Source organism: Scleropages formosus, chromosome 2 (assembly GCF_900964775.1).
Source record: "Scleropages formosus chromosome 2, fSclFor1.1, whole genome shotgun sequence".
NCBI lineage: Eukaryota > Metazoa > Chordata > Actinopteri > Osteoglossiformes > Osteoglossidae > Scleropages > Scleropages formosus.
In genome coordinates, this window is record NC_041807.1 from 27,060,656 (window position 1) to 27,079,610 (window position 18,955).

Sequence of the window (18,955 nt, forward strand, 5' to 3'; positions counted from 1 at the left end):
TCTGGAGAAAGAAATCCCCCCAGGAAACGTCAACATTGCAATGAAGAACCAGTGTGAATCTCTGAAATATGCTGCACACGCAAGAATAAAAATAATAAATGTAAGTGTTGGTAAACTGTAACAAAACAAAGCACAAGATTATACGTTACACTGGGTACCTGACATATTAGTCAAAGTGAGTGGATGTTTGTGCTGCGGGGAATGTAAATAAGTAATGTGTTGGCTGTCATAGGGTGGGGCTTGCTTTGAATAGAAGTTTTACTTAACTCTGCCCTGGCTGCATCTGGTAACTTGATCAAGTTCCACTAACAGTTTCCACCAGGGTGTCGACTGGAGGTGTCACACAGAGGCTGGCACAGTTGGTGGAGTCACCTCTGGGCTTCATCTCGATCCTCTGTGCGCTCTGCAAGCGAGCTCTTTATCTGCTGAGCAAACGGCCGTGTGTCTCCTGACCTTTCGACATGTGGAGCGGCTCCATCGTCCTCCTTCTTCTCGTTGTAAGTGCCATTAGAAATTTTTAAATTGAGGTTGAAATCAAATGCTGACTGATAGGTTGTCTCTTTAAACAATTACACTGTTCCACCCCCCAAACCCTTCATCGGTGCACTAGTAGAACTGATGCAAAGGTGCCAGAGCAGCAAAAAAACGTACCCCAGTAATTCGACTAAGCTCAGTCAAAGTTTTTCAGTTTTCAATGTTGGAGATGTTCTGCAATATTTGAGAAACCCGATGAATAAGCCAGTTTGTATGTAGTGATGAAAAGCTACTGGTGGACATGAGTTTTATAAAAACATGTTTACCCAAAGCATAAAATAATGAATGGAATACCTGTAACTTTGTTTCCAGGCATAACCACGTGAGATGTTAAATAACTTGTTTTTTTTATCCTACATACGACTGGTCTTCTTCCTTCTAAGATGTCTCACATTTACATCTCATAGATCAGTTATGTTTTTCTTTTGTTTCTGTTACATACAGCTGTACCAAATCCTTCTTGCAGCAGGTTTTAGCCTGTTTCTCAATTGCTACGGTTTTAGTTCTAGTTTTAGTTTTGTGGGAACATTCAGTTTGAAAGCACTGCTGAAAAGTACAATGAATACAGCTACTTTTGATGCAACCAATGAACCGACACTGACCTCATCGGCAGTTTTTGTCCAAAGTATTTTCAAATCAAGGTAAGCAGCGTACTCAAACGTTTGATACACCCAAAGGTTGCAGATTCAAATCCTGCCTTCAGCTGTAGAACTGTTGAGAAAAGTACTTATCCTAAATTCCTCCAGTAAAATTATCCAGCTGTATAAATAAGAAAATAGTTATAGGTAGCTTAAGATTTTAAGTCACTTCGGAGAAAAATGTCAGCTAAATGAATAAATGTAAGAGCACAAAGTACGAACTGAAGTGCCAAATTTCGGGTTTCAAGTCCATGTCTTTGCCCATTATACCACCTGCTTTCTCATCAGTCTGTTCCCAATGAAAATAGAGATAGTCTTTGTGCAGCAAATTCATGGAAGTGATTGAAAATGATCTAAAACTTTGGAAGCAAACGCACTGTTTGCAGTTATATTCATACAACAGGTATACTATACTATACTATACTACAAATATTAATGAATCATGATGTTTTATATATATTAGGAACATTATGAACTGATAATTAGCACAGAAGTAGAATGGTTGCTTGTAATGTACTGTAGCACAGACATTATGAGTGACTTTTTAATGAAGACATAATCTAAGACATGGAAAAAAAAAAAAAAAACTGAAAAAAGAACTATCATAGAAGGGTTAAATTATTATCAGTTTCAAATCCACACCAAAAGTAAATGCAAAATTCAACTAAAAGATTTAAAAAAAAAAAAAAAAAGATGTTGCTATGCTACTGAAAAACTGAAGAGAAATATTTTATATATATTCCACTCAGAACAACTGTTTTGATCTCAATGTAGCCATTATGACTTAATGACAAAACTGAGACCGCTCGACTCGGAATAGGTTACACAGCGCAAGAAGTTTGTAGTCGTTAAAACTAAAGACTGTAGGTTCGAAAGTCTGTAAAGTCTATGCATGTTCTGAGATCTTTGGAATGAGACTCTGCAAATCATCAGGATAAATGCACATTATTATATCCATATTGTATTAATGTAATTCATTATTACGTGAGCAGATATTTCTTTACACTTGTATAAGTTACAGAAGACTGTCAGTGGATGTGAAGCTAGACCTGCAACCAACAGAAAACAGTTTGAGATATTACCACTCATTTTTTATATCCCTGAGATGATGTTAGTCATCAGAAGTTGCCTCATTGATGCTGAGCGGAACGCATTAACGTAAAAAAAATTAAGACATTTAATCTATTTTGCATGGAAGTTAAGTAACCAGAAAATTTTCCTTGAAGCAATTTAAGCTCTGTGTCTGATCCAAAAACAGCAGCAGCACTTCTTCTGCATTATCAACCTTTTTCTTGTTCCAGCAGTGGTTGTATAATTTCAATTAAATTATCTTCTTAGTCTTCTTTATGTCTGTGCCCCATTTTCCAGTCGGTTTAATCAGTTCAATTTGCTGGAAATGCCCAGCGAGTAACATTGTTGTCTCTCAGCGCTTTGGTGGTGCAAGAGGATATGTAGTCACCTTGGGTGAATAAGGTGTGTGCTAATACTCCTACATAATGTTCATTGGAAGTCACTTTGGAAACAGTGTCTACTACATGAATAAATGCACCAGTATTAATAAGGATAATTAAATGCACAAACAAAATTTAAATGCTATGTATTACTGGCAGCTGGTAGGGGGTGCAGTGGTGCAGTGGGTTGGACCACAGTCCTGCTCTCCGGTGGGTCTGGGGTTCGAGTCCCGCTTGGGGTGCCTTGCGATGGACTGGCGTCCCGTCCTGGGTATGTCCCCTCCCCCTCCGGCCTTACGCCCTGTGTCACCGGGTGGGCTCCGGTTCACCGCGACCTCGTATGGGACAAGCGGTTCTGAAAATGTGTGTGTGTGTGTGTACTGGCAGCTGGTGGAACCTTGAATTTAAGTTTTGCAAATATACGTATTTGCACACAGAAACACAGTATACACACACACATTTTCAGAACCGCTTGTCCCAGACAGGGTCGCAGGGAACCGGAGCCTACCCGGTAACACAGGGCGTAAGGCCGGAGGGGGAGGGGACACACCCAGGACGGGATGCCAGTCCGTCGCAAGGCACCCCAAGCGGGACTCGAACCTCAGACCCACTGGAGAGCAGGACCCGGTCCAACCCACTGCGCCACTGCCCCCCGTACACAGTATACATATATAAGACATTTATTGTTTATGTAGCAGGGGTGCGGTGGCGCAGTGGATTGGACCACAGTCCTACTGTCCGGTGGGTCTGGGGTTTGAGTCCCGCTTGGGGTGCCTTGTGATGGACTGGCGTCCCGTCCTGGGTGTGTACCCTCCCCCTCCGGCCTTACGCCCTGTGTTGCCAGGTAGGCTCCGGTTCCCCGCGACCCTGTATGGGACAGGCGGTTCTGAAAATGTGTGTGTGTGGGTGTGTTTATGTAGCAATTCAGCCTTTAATGAAATGCAAGTTAAGTTTTTCACACGCACACTGTCTGAAATCGCTTTCCTGAGCAGGGTCGCCGTGAATTGAAGCCTAACCCGACAATGCATTCATGAGCCCTTGAAGGATGATATAGGCTGTTTTTTGTCATGGAGTTGCTACTTCCCTGGCAATTTTCATAATTGCACATTTTTAATACAAATAGAAATGTGGTGTTAAACTGCTTGACCCGAGCGGGGTCGCGGCGAACCACAGCCTAACCCGGCAACGCAGGGCGCAAGGCTTGAGGGGGAGGGGACACACCCTGGAGGGGATGCCAGTCCATCGCAAGGCACCCCAAGCAAGGCTCGAACCCTAGTGTGTATGGTGTGTTTGATCATTTTCCCAAGGTATTTGTCTCACCTTGTTCAAAAAGTAACACTGCACTGCTTCAGCAAGTCCGTTTCTACACTGAATGCAGCTTACCGGGAAGATTAGTGTGTCACTTTGATTGCCAGCAATTCAGGAACCTTTTATTGTTGTTCTAAAGCCATTGTTTGACTGTGGGATGGGTTTCAGTGCAACAAAAGTTCACGTTGAAACTGTGCCTTTACCTTAAGTACTGCAGCTTTTTGTTTAAACTGTCGCTGGCCCCATATGCGCTGTTGGCTTAGTTTACGTCAGATACTGATGGACATGTTTTTCTTTCTGTGCTCAAAAGAGGATCTTTACTTTGATATGAATGCAACGCATTGTCCTCTTGCCTTTGAGATCTTAGTAAACATTTCTCATTTTGACTTGCTGGTCCACATTTTAACTTGCTGGTGCACTGCAGTCACTTCAGTAATTGGAAAATAAAAATGTATATCAGTAAAACATGATTGATATACCCTAACCATCCCTGGAAACAAGTTTTGTCATGATGAGAGCTGCGAGAGAAACTTAAAGTCGCACAAATGGAGACAAATGCCCTGTCACTTCTGCCTAGTGCAGTATATTGCCGCAGGTTCGTGTTGTGCAGCAAATGCCAAATATTTAACTTTAGCCAGAACACACAGGAAACGGCCAAAAACAGTGACAATGGACAAAAGTTTGACAATAACCACTTATAGGATAGAATAGGATAGGATTGCCAGGAAACTGACAGGCGCAGCAACTGAAAATGTGACATAACAAGTTGCACAATTATACCCAACAAAATAAATGAACGACAAAATAAAGTCGACTTTTAGAAAATATGTTTTCCTTAGACAATGGAAGAATTAACAAGCGTAGTGACTTTAAAGCCACAAGGCACTTCCCTGCTTCCCTGTGTTATGAGCAATCGGCAATGTAAATATTTTTAGTCTCTAAAAAACCCTCAAGAGTTTGTGTTTTCCTTGTAACTTCAGGTTTTGCAGTAGAAGTGTGAATGTTTACAGAAATAGAGGGTTAATTAATGTGTTTTTGTACACCCTCTTTGCCTCGGGAGACCTGCTGCAGTTTGTAAATGCCCATCTGAGTTACCAGTGCGCTCAGTTAAAGTAACTAAACACTTTTAATTTGGCAACTAATTAGTCCCCTCTGTATTGTAATGAATTTAAGTTGATGAAATAATTTAAGATTTTTTGCTAACTGCCCTTTGCAATGGAACAGAAGTGCAATGAGTTTTCAACTAATTCATCTGAAGTGTAATAAAGAGTCTGGGCACCAAGCCTTCACTTACTGTAATAATAAGTTAGTGCTTCACTGACCACCTGATATCAATTGATTTGTGATGTATGGCTTGAGTATTATTATTCACTGATGACAGTTTGCCTCTTCTTTCTCATCAGCTGGCTGCGGAGCCTGATTTTGCCCATGAGCGGGAGAAGAGGGTTTGTATACTGCTACATTTAATCAGTGCTGCATGCCGAACTTATGTAATTTTTATGGGAGCTGCTTGTTACAACACCCTTTCCTAAAATCTTTTCTGGTTTACAAGGAATTGCTGAGGCGAGCAAAAAGGAGATGGGTTCTATCAACCATTGAGTTGACAGAGGAGGATAAAGGTCCATTTCCAAAAATGGCCACGAAAGTAAGAGTTACAGCTTCACTCCTCTGTTTATAATGGTCTCACCATGGACCTTTTGATGAGTGTCCCCTAACACACATGTGTGTTTCTTCTCAACAGCTTTTCAATGACAAAGAGATTGACTACAGACTCAAATACTTCATCAGTGGACAGGGAGTGTCGAAAGATCCAAAGGGGGTGTTCAGCATAGATGATGAAACTGGCATGGTCTATGTGCATAAACCCATTGATCGGGAGAAAAACCCCACATTTCATGTGAGCACCTCATAAATTGAGGTTCAATTTACATCAGACAAAATGTACTGTGAGGTGGATAGTATAACCCTTTTAGTTGTGAGGTTTGTCTTAGTTCAGAATTAGAGTGCCTTGAGCTTTATTAAAGACTGCAGAACACATACAGTTTCACATTTTATACAGACAGCATTTAAATCTTAAAGTATAACATAAAACGTTACAAAACTAACACCTATAAAAATCCACTGTTGAAAATTAGAAAGGAATTTGAGTAAAAGGAATTCCTGTACAATATTTCCTCTTTTATAAGCATCTTATCCAATCAGATTAATTGATGATATGAATGTAATTTTATTTTTCATAAGAATATATTTTTATTTGTCCCACTGGATATTCATTATTCAGGTTAAATGATTAAAAAACAACAGTTGCTTACTTTGGATTATCTTTTTCTCAATAGATTGAGTTTGATGTTGTGGACCGGGCAACCAACACAATAGTGGACAAAACTCTTGCATTTGATGTAGCTGTACAAGACATCAATGATAACCCACCAAAGTTTGACAAACCTGTCATTGATGTGAATGTCAAAGAGACAACAAAGGAAGGTAAGGGCATGCATTTCCAGCAGAAAATAATATTAAACTGAGTGCTGGGGTCTTACAATGCAATTTAAGCATAATAGTTCTCACAGATTATGCCCATACCAATCCAACTGTCTTTAGGAGGCTTATCTCCAGTACTATTTACACCTTGCTATGTACAGCTGATGGAAGACATCAGATTTTCCTGTTTTGCTGCAGGTGATTTGCCCATCAGTTTGTCAGCAACTGATATTGATGATCCAGCCACACAGAACTCGAAGTACACAATGAAAATTTTGTCCCAGGAACCAGCGTTGCCCAAGATTGACATTAAACTTGTGGAAAACACAAACCTGAGACAGCTGACTTTTAAAGGCTGCTTCAACTCTGATGTGAGTTGTCATACTCGTAACAAGACATGAAAAAAATCAACATTATGACTGTGGTTGAACTCTGGGAGATCTCATCTGTAAACGTATGAGTATTTGGTCACCTACGTTAGTCACCAGCAGTCACCCACACTAGTCCATACGATTGCACTGTCTGTCACTGCTCACTGAGGGAGGCCAACATGGCCAGTTTTGTCACAGCCCATTAACAATGTCCTGAGGCTTGAAGTATAACAGTGAAGGTACTAAATACAGGGATCCACAAGCAATTTGAAGGAGATATTAAAAAAAAAAACACTTTTTACATTTAATTTTATTTTTAAAAGTTTAGTCACATGCAGGTACATAATTGTTAAATTAGCAAACATATGACAGCCAACTCAGCAAATAAATACAGTTGAGACTGGTGGGGGATTCTGGCACTAAAGGGTCCTATTACAGCACAATTACCAGCATGGTCTGTCTGAGTAGTTCAGGTACAGGATAAAATACCCTTTCTCATCGAAATGTTTTTAACAGTTAACACATTTTACTTTAGATCAAATGCGTATATATCCCCTTCATCATCGGTCCTATCCTATAATTTTCTAACTCGATACAGCTTTGGAAGTAATGGTGTACATTTACATTTACATTTATTTATTTAACAGATGCTTTTCTCCAAAGGGACATACATCTCATAGAAAATACAATGTGTGCATTACATTAGGAGGAAGAGAGACATCGTTGCAGACGTATGACTCTTAAGTACAGTTAGTTTGTTTCCTTTGCCATATGGACCGACATTCACGTTGGCGTAAATGACAAGCATGCCAAAAAGCGAGCACCAACAGGTGAGAAGCCTCAGGCACAACTCTTATGAGGCACTCAAGCTGTAGTAGAAAAATGAGAAAAGCAGGAAAATTTCTGTTTTCAGGAAATTATATAACTTTATTTGAATTGTGACTTTTCTGGTTGTGAATATTTTACAGATCCTGACTACACTTCTCTAGTAGCCTCTAAGCTCAACAGGTGCTATGAAAAGTAATGCAACTGTATTTCGTTCGAACAGGAATCAAAATATTTAAACACTGAGTTTCTGAAAGTGTCCAGTTTCTTCTCTGTAGGCTTTACAGAATTACTGAAGCTACCCACACGCAGAACAAAATGCAGTAAACCCTATACCCTCAAGAATCAGGACAGTTTTCCACGAAGTCAGATTACTCAAATATCAGGGTTATTTCAGAGGAAACCTGCAAATGTCATGACTTTTTTTACTGGAAAAGGTAGTATAATTATTTTTCTTGGGAAATCCTAACAGATTTCAGCATGCTGGCCAAGTTTCCAAGATCCCCTGACCAGACTTGTTTTATGAAATGCCGCACAAGAAATGTTGACCTCTACACAGAGTGTGCCTGCAGTCATTTGGTTATTTCCTAAAATTATTTAACAATTTTTTTTCAGACTGAATAGTTTTAATTAAATTATCTGATAAATTTGATTACTAAATAAAAGTTAAATTTTAGAAAATGTTTTTGACAGTTCAAAATTGCTGGGGGAAGTGCAGACTGTGTGACTAATAAGGTTTCAGAGGGTAGCAGGGTAAGAAGTAGACCTCAAGCTATACGCCAAAGCACAGGTAAAGTGTAGAGAAGGAAAACTGAAACATGAAAATCATGAAAATAACAACAGATGAACTAGAAGATGGATCAGTTGTGTGTGCAGTACAGGTGAGAGGTGAGACCACTGGAAAGTATCTATTTTACTGTACCATAAGCAACATGTGTTTCTATGCTCTGTATACATGTCTTCCAGCAAGAAAAGAAATATAAAGTCCTTGTTGAAGTAAAAGACATGGGGTCCCCTTCGCTCTCATCGACTGCAACAGTCAACATAAATATTGTGGATGGCAACAATCATGCACCAGTGTTTACCAGTAAAGAGGTGGGTTTTACTCTAAATATGCACCATTTGGAGGTTTTTTTAAAAACAAAAATTTAAGAAGGATTTATTAGACCAAGCCCCTACTTGCACCCACTTGTCAATCCTATAACATGTATAACACCTCCCAGAAACTTTCAAGCTTTTGTGCGTACTGTTAGTAGCAACCCTCACCCACCAGCGGCATCGCAAACAGGGGGCTCAACAATCTCTATTGACAGCAGGTCTGAACCCACCAGTGGACGCTAAACCAAGATGAAATGAACACCAAGCATTTGCCCAAATGCACAACCACAGAGTAATGTTTCCAAATCATCAGATGTGAACCACACATGTATAAAAACCAGGGGGAGTACATTTACGAGAACTGGATCAGTTGACTGACTCCAAGTCATCTATAAAATGACTCCAATTAATTTATAAGTTAAAGAATGGGTTTGAGATTGGTGTAGAGACACAACTCATTTTAAGCAAATTAGCATCTTAGAATTTGTCCTTATTTTTGGAATGTTATTACATTATGTAGAAATAGAAATATGGCACACAGTTTCCCCAGTAAATGTATTCAAAATGACGCTTTACCTCTGATCAGCAATTCAAATTTGCTGCTCAAATGTTCTGTCTGTAAAGGCGGTACTACTTCAGATCTTTATGTGGTGTAGTATGATTTCTCATCATCAGCTAAGAGCTTGAATTACAACAACTGTTTATTTGCAGTATAAGGCCGAAGTAATGGAGCTGGCTGTCAACCAGGAAATTCTCAGGCTGAAAGTGGAAGACAAAGACCTACCCAATACACCCGCGTCCCGGGCGAAATTTAAAATTGTGGAGGGCAATGATGATGGTCACTACAAGATTGAAACAGATCCAAAGACCAATGAGGGTGTCCTCACTGTCCTTAAGGTGAGTACTTCTGTCATTTCAAATCTGTTTCAGTATCTGGTGACATATCGAAAACAATAAACCTAACAATTACAGATCGAACCTCCCGAAAAGGTGATATGGATTTGAAAAATTAAATAAAGTAACATTTTATAGGTTTGCTTTGATATTCAATGAAAATTCAAAAGAAAATTCATCTCTACATTTACCAACATAATTTCTACACTATAATACAGGGGAAAAAACTTCAGTAAATCAATTTAATAAAGGGCAACAAGAAATTTCTTCTTTTTGTTGTGACAGCGATTTCTGTGCGTCTCACTCTCAGGCAAAAAACTACGAGAAGACGACTGTGGAGAACCTGCGGATTGAGGTGGAAAATGAGGAACCTCTGTTTGTCTGTGCATCAGGGACTCCAGGTGGAGGGAAAGAAGTCCAAGCCCCTCAGTCTGTCAGCGTCTTTGTCAGCGTGCTAGACGTTAATGATCCACCACAGTTCAAAAAGAAAATAAATAATGTGCACCAAATGGAGGAGAGTGAACCTGGTATTGTGCTGTTTACACCAGAGGTCACAGATGAAGAAGGTGACAGCATCAGGTGAGTCTGACTGTTTCAGGTATGGAGTCTGAGATACTGCATTTAAATTATTGCCATCATTATAGTTTTGAATAATCAGAGACTAAATGAGCAATAACTGGAACAATAGTAAGTTGAAATCACTTTTGGGTTGTTTTGATAAGGTATGAATTAGCCCAGGATCCGGCAAATTGGGTTAAAATTAATGAAAAGACTGGCGCAATAACAACTGTACACAAGATGGACCGTGAATCTCCATATGTCAACAACAGCATCTACACCATCCTGATCCGTGCCATTGACAGTGGTAGGTAGCAGTACTATAGTACTACAGGCTGTCTCAATTTGACCCATAATATTTACATTACATTTGCATTTATTCATTTAGCAGATACTTTCCTCTACAGAAATGTACAACTCAAACAAAGTACATTTCACCAGAAAGAGTTATAGTTGCAGACACATGAACCACCACTCTCTTGCTCAATGTCACAGTTTTGGCACCATGAAACTGCAAGATGTGGAAGAAGCTTCGCACTCTTGCAGTGCACTTGTAACACTCTTGAAGTGTAGGTTCTGTAAATATCAGGGTGGTGGTCCTTTTACTGTTTTGTAGGCAGTAACCAGAGTCTTGAACTTGATATGGGCAGCCACAGGAAGCCAATGGAGAGAGTGAAAATGTGAAACCTATAAGTCAATCCTGTAAATTTATTCTCTCTTCTTTGAACATGAATCTCTTGTATGTGCCTGCACAAGCCAACCTTTTCCTGTTGTTTGTTGTGGACTTCAGGAAAGCCCCCAGGGACAAGTACGGGGACCGTGTACGTTCACCTTGGAGATATCAATGACAATTTACCCGTCCTGGTGGACCCCTCTGTGGTGCTGTGTGGGAATAAAGAGAACAGTGTGGTGGTTAAAGCCAACGATGCAGATGCACACCCTTTCAGTAAGCCCTTCTCCTTTTCACTACAAGACCCAGAGCTGCAGAGCCGATGGAAGTTTGACCCTGACACAGGTGAGTAAGGCCAGCATGGCAGACCTAGTAATGCACCTTTGCAATTTTTATGTCTCTGATTGCTAGTGTGGGCGAATAACAAGGACTCTTGTGACCACTGAAGTACAACATTTTATTAATACAATAAAGATTAAGTAAGAGAGGGAACAAGCTAACTGTACGTTTGAATCACGGGCTGCATCTAAGTCTCTCTTTCTGCTAATGTTATACACATTGCATTTTCCATGAGGTGTATGTTGCTTTGGAGAAAAGTGCCTGCTAACTGAATAAATGTAAATGTGAAATCAAGCCAAAGCACTATACGGAATACTGCCAGCAATAGGAAGTCACAAGGTACATTGAGGAGCAACCACCCCAAAGAAGATATTTATTTCCAGAGAGGCTCATGTCTACCTCATGGTTGGGGCTCACAAAAGAAAAAAAAACACTTCAATAAAATATGAGGACTAGAAGATACAGTGTCAGCCCAAACTGATACTGTTACTGCCCAAAGCAGAGGAGTGATTTAGGGCTGGCTAGGGAGTCAATCTCATGTGGTTCTTGGCACCACTATCCACAAAGATAAGCTAGGTGCAAGACTAATTATACAGAACAAGTAAGGATTTTTCAGAGAAAATGTTTTGCTAAGATGTCAAGTGTTTCATCCAAGATTCACTTTAGAATGATGGCTTTAGAGGATGAGCCCCAAAAACCAATGTGCAGTGTAAAAAAACCTCTTAGGTGGTGAGGTTACAGTCAAGTGTTCCTCTGTCCCCACTTCACACCATCCTTCCCTGTGCTCTGACACCAGGGGAGAGTGCTACCCTGCACAGCCTGAACACCCTGGCCTATGGGAACTATACTGTGCCCTTGGCCGTCAAGGACCAACAGGGCAAGGGTGAGAAGTATGACCTGAACGTGGTGGTGTGCGACTGCGGCGAGGGCTCAGTGTGTAGACGTCTTGCGTCCCGCTCCTCCATGCTGGGGTTGGGAGGACTCCTTGCCCTGATCGCTGCCTTCCTCATGCTCCTGCGTAAGCTGAACTCCTCAAACACACAGAGAGGAATTCATTTTCATACGAATTCATTTTGCATTATTGCTCAAAGAAATATGTTTTTTGGTGTACTGCTCAGCAGAATTAATGTAGTAGTACTGCTCTCTTCTCTGTTTCTGTTATATTTTCACAATTTTTGTGCTCTTATATGCAGCCTTGGCATGTACTTAAGCATTATATTGGATAATGAGCTACTGTTGTTTATTATTATTATTATTATTATTATTACCAATAATAAAAATAACTGTCATTTGCCCCCTTTTAGTTCTGCTTTTATTCTGCCTGTTCTGTGAATGTGGGGAGGAGAAGAACCGCATACCCATTACCCTGTACGATGAGGGATGTCAGACATTGATCAAATACAATGAGGAGGGTGGGGGCTCAGTATACAAGGTGAGGCCTACACTATGTTCTTTAACCAATGCTACAGGTGAAAAGAAAAATCATCTGGGGTGAACATCAGCTCAACCGGAGAAGGACATGATTTCCAGGGCTGGATTTTGTCATTATGTGACTTTGAAAAATGTGTGTATACACAAATTTAAGAAGCCTGTAGACAGCGTATGAATATCACGTATTGAGCGATATAAATAAACTGGGTCCAAATTGTTGGCAAAATTAAATAACAGTAATGCTTAGAAATTAAGAGCTGAGATAGATTCCAACACACTGTGTGGGTGTAATGTGCCAAAGACATCCCGAATTTGCAGATTCTCCTCTCTGTGGGGTGGCACGCTCAATGCCACTGAAGCATAAGCGCTCCGCTGCTCAGCCGCACTGTAAAATCATGTCATTTGATTTGTGTTTCCCCGTAGGCCCAACCACCAGTCCTGATGACTCCTACCAACAGCTTTGTGTTCAAAGAAGACACAAAGAACCCGCCCATTGCTGGAGCAAAGGTGAACACAAACTTCATGCTGTGCTTGTTTTGAGGCAGCTTCCTCATTTCACGCTGATGGCCATACTTGCTTTATAAATCTAGGGCTTTTGTGTCTAAAGCCCTTCTATTTATAGTAACGTGTGTTTCAGCTAACAATTTGAAGACAAGAGTTAGTACGGAACCTGGCGCTATGAGCCACAGCAGCGAAACTAAGTGTGCCGACTGTACTCACCGTTCACCGAGGCCTATTTTGGGCACTCGGCACACTTGCCAGCAGGTTTTGTGTGCGATTTGGCTGCGAGTGAGCAGCCAGCCCACACAGGACACACAATGACGTCAACATGCAAATGAAAGGCAAAAGATGCCAAGGCAGCTTGGCACCAATGCAGAGGCTCTGCTTCCCTTGCCATGTGCACACTAATTTTATTGTTTTCATTCCTATGGCTTGTCACCCTCTTCAAATGTCTTTAAGGATTTCTCTTTATTTGCTTAAGCTTGTCTCAGGCTTGTCTGAGGAAACAGTACTGGACTACCATCAAACAGTTTATTCCATTCATTAACAAGTGCCTGTTATTATCATTTATATAATGTGGCTAATGATTTTGGACACTTTTTTAAAATCAGAGTCCAAGAAAGCAATTTCTTTCTACTGAACTTACATAATGCTTTCTGCATACGGTGTCTTTTTCTGTTTTGAAGGAACTGGTGGTGCTGTTTTAGTATTTGTTTTAAACACAGTAGTAGAACTGGTTTAAGAGTGTCATGCTGTAAATAAACAGCTGAAACCTAGCCAATCGGTCTACCATCTCAATCTTCTGTTAAAGGTTTCGTTTTCCACCCACATGCACAGGCTGTTAAGTTGTACGGCTCCATCATGGGAGTTAAAGGCTGTACATATATGCTTTTTACTGGGTGGAGACCTTTGAAGGATGGGACCAGTTGTACAGAAAATCAACTGAAAAACCTAAGAGCTCTCATGAGTTCTACTGTATATACTTGGGTAATATTACAGCTATATTTCGGTACATAGAACAATCAAAGTGCTTTCGATTGTAGGAAACTGCTTTGCTTCAGTGTGCTCCTGCGCCGCACACATATGCAGCAACGCCCAGAGCTGATGTTACACCTCTCCTTTTCCTCTTGCCAATTCACTCAGTTCGCTTCTCAGATGTCTGCTGCACCCGTCAGCCAGGGTTATGACACATGGGGAAGCCAAGGGAATGGCATGGTGAGTGATGCATCAGTCCAAAGCTTTACGATGGAGAGGTGGCCCTCATAGGGTGATTCCTTATAGAGATGCGCTATAGATGAATTGCCAGTTTATGTCAGTGTTTCAAATTAGTAAGTCAGTACTATTCAACTAAGGGCCAAGTTCAGGAGGTATCCCATTTTGTTATTACACCATTAGGAACACAGAAAGGAATTTTAATATGCTCAGTCAATAAAATGAGTTAAATGAACTAGTTCATTATGTGCAAACACTTCCTGGACTCATTCTTCCAAGACTGTGGTTAAACTGCCCTGCAGCAGCTAATCCAGAAGTCGGTTTTATTTAATGCCACCTGATGTCTTGGCCTGTTTGTTATATTTCTTTGACCAGCCAGTTCATCTTATTATTCATTTCGAAGGGGTCGACCCATTGGGAAGTTTCCAGTCAGGTGCCTAATTATGACACACAGTGGACCAGGACAATGTCCAGCAAAGTGAGTACCCTGATGTGGGCAGCAATAAAGGTTAAAATATTCTAAACAAAACATTAATTAATGTTCTGTTTAACCTGTATAAGGATTCAAAGAATATAAAGCACCTACTTGAAAGTTATGATACATCATTATAAAGGCACATTTTTTCTTCTTTCATGTATTTCAATGTGATTATCGGAACATCCATTCCCTGTGCAAACATCTTTCATTGTTAACGTCATATATCTACTTTTAGCTCTATATAAGTAATGTTAGCTCTGTGTAAGCAATGTCACTAGCACTTCATACAAGACTAAAGCATTTTGGTTATTTTCAGAATGGGACAATGAGACTTGGTAGACAACTCAGCCTTGCTTCCGAGAGGAACGTCTCAGCTCAACTTCAAAGGGTAGGAAACAACAATTGCTCACACATTGGTTAACACTGTTCTGCCAGGAAACTGGTCTTATAACTCAGTTTTTTGCCACACTCACCATTTTAATATGCTTATACAGCACCTGTGAAAAGTTTGAGGTCACTTCCTGGAAACTAGTTTTGTCCACGAGATATTTTGTTAATAAGTTTGATCAGAAAATGAGCCAATTTATTTTTTCAGCTCTTCCTCAGCACTTATTCAAGCTGTAGAACACTTATGGGTTGGTTTGCTTTCACTCTTCTGTTCAGTTCATCCCATAGAACTATTACCCAGGTTGCTCAGGTGTATTCACACTGTGCTTTAGGTGTGATTGTAAGCATTTAAATTTATGAAACAGATAAAAACCTGTGGATCAGTCAACAGTATGAAATTCCTCCTTTAATGGGATCTTTAACTTTGAATCTGGATGAGTCAGTGCTTGTGCAAGCAGCTACATGCTGGAGGATATTTTGCATATAAGCTCTTGGGAACACAACACCTGAATAGTCAGGGAGGCAATTATAAACATGCACATTTGACTTACCAAGTTCAAGGGTGTTTTCAAATAGACATTTCAAGTTTAACTGGTAATGCTGTATGCTCTTGGTCAAGCAAGTCTGATCTTATAGCTCCATCCACTGTCTTCTTAGAAATGCACAATTTGTTCTCGTTCTATAGAGATTGCACTTGTTTCCATGAAAAAAAAATAAAGAACACAATGCAGAAAAAGTTTTAAAAGGCACCAAAAAGTCTTTCGTAAATGATATTTGTGTTCAAGTTGGGAATTGTTTGTCACACAGCTTGTCTATCTAATTCTTCAGAGGTTGAGTGCAGTGGAAGAAAGGCATCTAGAAGTACTGCAGTACAATCCAACTGAGTATGCCTTTGAGGGCAAAGGCAGTACCTGCCAGTCTCTGGACCAGTTGTCCTTCAGCAACTATGGAGACAACCTGGACTTCCTTCAGGACCTGGGCCCCAAGTTCAACACACTGGGAGCCATGTGCAGCAAAGCAGTGCCAGTGAAACTGAAAGATCGACCTATGTGATTTTGTCTCTTCTGAGCAAAGTCAAAACATTGAATTCAATGATTTAAAAAATTTTTGAAAGTCTCGTACTAGTGCTACTGTGGTTACCTGTCAGAACAAGACTAGGGAGCAGGTCTTGAGCCTTGTGTTGTGCTAGAAGAAACAAACACTTTATGAAGTTAAAGAAGCTGGGGTGATTAGGCTGTTTCTTCAATATATTTGTTCATTCCCCACAAGCAATGACTTACAGAACCATCACATTCCCCTGTGCAAGCTAATGTCCACATCCTTAGATTGTCAAACAGATTTTTGTGCAACATAATGCTTTTCACTTTGTCATTTTCTGAAGTATGGAATGGCAGAGACACAGAGATTATTGTATTATTTTCATGAAACTGACTCCTCAAAACAGATGCAGATGTAAAATCTTTTCATTCCAGTCTGTCTATACAGACCTATAAAGAGTACTTTCATGTGCATTTTTAAACATAGTATTATGCATAATTCAGTTGCACAATGAACCCATGAATAAAAAAGAAGTGCTTGCATCCCTTTCCACTTCTGTCATTTCAACCCTTTCAATGTATTACTGAAGCAGTTTTGAATGATACCTTTTCCACCTTCTAGAATGAGACGCTGTAATGATCAAGTCAAAAATTCATGTTGTCACACGTTGCCCATATCAGTGTTGTTTTTTCATCTTTTTTACATTTTGATGACACACAATGAATACAGAAAGTAAGGTTATGATACTTCTTACAAATCAAATTTGAAAGACATTTCAGTATAACACAATCAGAAAACTGTATTATTCTAATAAGACAAATATTTTTAAAAACACAAACATAAATTTAATTCATCTAAATTCAAACCCCCAGTCACTGTCATCTACAAAATATTAAATTCAGTGACATTTATTACGATGAAATATAATAATCACATTTAAAACTGTGAGAAATTCTTGTTTACATTATCTTCAATTTTCAATATGAAGACTAAAATTGAGTCAAGGAAATGATTTGATTCTGAAACAAAATGTTTTCTTCTTTTTTGCGTTCATTTAAGCAATTAATTTTGTAAATATATAGAAATGGGTTAATAGTAAGATAGCAATGGACATGTATGGTGAAATTACTTCAGGCTGGGATAAAGTGATGCATTTGTCAAAATCAGATTCAATCGCATATTTACGGTGCTATTTTGACAAATGCATGGAAAAAGAGGACATGGGGTGAAGGGTTTAATTTTGTGTTTTGATAACTTGTGAAAAAAGTGTACATTTGCAGTAAAATGCATTGTCTGTTTCATCATGTTTACTGTGCATAGCTATACAACAAATGATGTTTATGTAAATAACAAATATGCCATAACACCTGGCAGTGGGCAATAAATATTGCAGATTTTGTTTTTTTGATCTACACACATTGTTGTATGAGATTTCTTTAATCTGAAATAACACTGAAGAGGAAAACACATTGATTTAAGAGTGTTTTGTTTTTTTCCTGTTTAACCTTAAGCTGTTTGGACCCCAGAAACGCAGGATCTCTTCTGTTTGTGATTGGAAAGAATACTACATTATTATTGGGTTATGTATTTTAAAAATGTTTGTAAATTTAAAATACTCTTAAAAATTGTTAATATCTAATTAGTATTTTTTACAAGTAAAAAATGGAAAGTTTTGTGAAAATGGTAATCTTTTAACACTTTTATCCATTTGTACATTTTCCTATATTATGTTAACATGTATTTTGCTGACAACTTTGTCCTCAGTGACTTAACACGTTAACAGTGACTTACCAATCTATACAGCAATATGTTACTACTGTATAGCAGGAGTGAGATTTGAACTGGGATGATTCAAAGTATTACATGACAGCCCTATATGCTACATTACCAGTACCTATTGAATATGTCAGCATGACATCTAGCAAAGCCAAGAGCAGCAATTTAACTGTCGATAGATAGATAGATAGATAGATAGATAGATAGATAGACTTTAGTGCAATGTCCTAAGGCATAAGTTATGAAAGCAGTTGTACTTTAAGCAGTCAGACTTTACTACAATCAACTTTTTCTTCACACTGGTTTCACAAGGGAGTGTCAGGAATGTTGGGGAACCACATTCACTGCACAGAAATGGAAGAAAATAACTCATGGCAGCAGCCCAACCGACATCAACAACTGCTTGTCCCAAGCAGGGGTCACAGGGAGCCAGAGCCTGCCCGGCAACACAGGGAACAAAGCTGAAGGGACACACCCAGGACGAGACACTAGACCATCGCAGGGCACCCTAGACCCGCCACAGAGCAGGTACCAGCCAAACCCGCCACGCCCCCATGACAGCAGCCCTTTCCAAGGAAATCTGTGCTCATTCCCACCTACATAACTGAATGCTAGAATGTTTTTATACTATGATTACTAACCTTTCTCTTGCCACAACCCCCAAAAATACATTATTTCAATGTCAGAGTCATTGTCAATGCCATTTCAATGTGTGGTGACGCTGTTGCATCAAAGTACCAGGGTGCTTTCATTGTGGATTTAAATCCATCAGCGTCCATGTGGAGTCCGCATGGTTCTCCCTGACTAAGAGACTGATAAAACTCATCACTGAATCATATATTGCTTCATATGTACAATATGACAGGGGGCGTGGTGACTCAGTGGGTTGGACCGGGTCCTGCTCTCTGCTGGGTCTGGGGTTCGAGTCCTGCTTGGGGTGCCTTGTGATAGACTGGCGTCCCGTC

At 39.8% G+C, this 18,955-nt stretch overlaps 1 protein-coding gene across 1 annotated transcript; it reads left to right on the forward strand.

Moving 5' to 3' along the window:
* The first annotated feature begins 305 nt into the window (after positions 1 to 305).
* On the forward strand, positions 306 to 17,078 carry cdh26.1 (cadherin 26, tandem duplicate 1). Its single transcript, XM_018756563.2, has 18 exons — positions 306 to 497; positions 5,335 to 5,376; positions 5,484 to 5,576; positions 5,673 to 5,828; positions 6,268 to 6,415; positions 6,611 to 6,783; positions 8,575 to 8,703; positions 9,418 to 9,603; positions 9,911 to 10,179; positions 10,323 to 10,465; positions 10,949 to 11,173; positions 11,964 to 12,185; positions 12,472 to 12,599; positions 13,022 to 13,105; positions 14,243 to 14,314; positions 14,715 to 14,789; positions 15,106 to 15,177; positions 16,005 to 17,078. Exons 1-18 carry the CDS (start codon positions 462 to 464, stop codon positions 16,227 to 16,229), a joined length of 2,478 nt encoding a protein of 825 aa, XP_018612079.2. The 5' UTR covers positions 306 to 461; the 3' UTR covers positions 16,230 to 17,078.
* The last annotated feature ends 1,877 nt before the right edge of the window (positions 17,079 to 18,955 follow it).

Excerpts from the sequence above, each read along its gene's own strand:
- cdh26.1 (XM_018756563.2), top strand. The coding sequence starts at position 462 with ATGTGGAGCGGCTCCATCGTCCTCCTTCTTCTCGTT. Across the intron at positions 5,377-5,483 it reads CCCATGAGCGGGAGAAGAGG|GAATTGCTGAGGCGAGCAAA; the intron begins GTTTGTATACTG and ends CTGGTTTACAAG. Across the intron at positions 10,180-10,322 it reads GAAGAAGGTGACAGCATCAG|GTATGAATTAGCCCAGGATC; the intron begins GTGAGTCTGACT and ends TGTTTTGATAAG.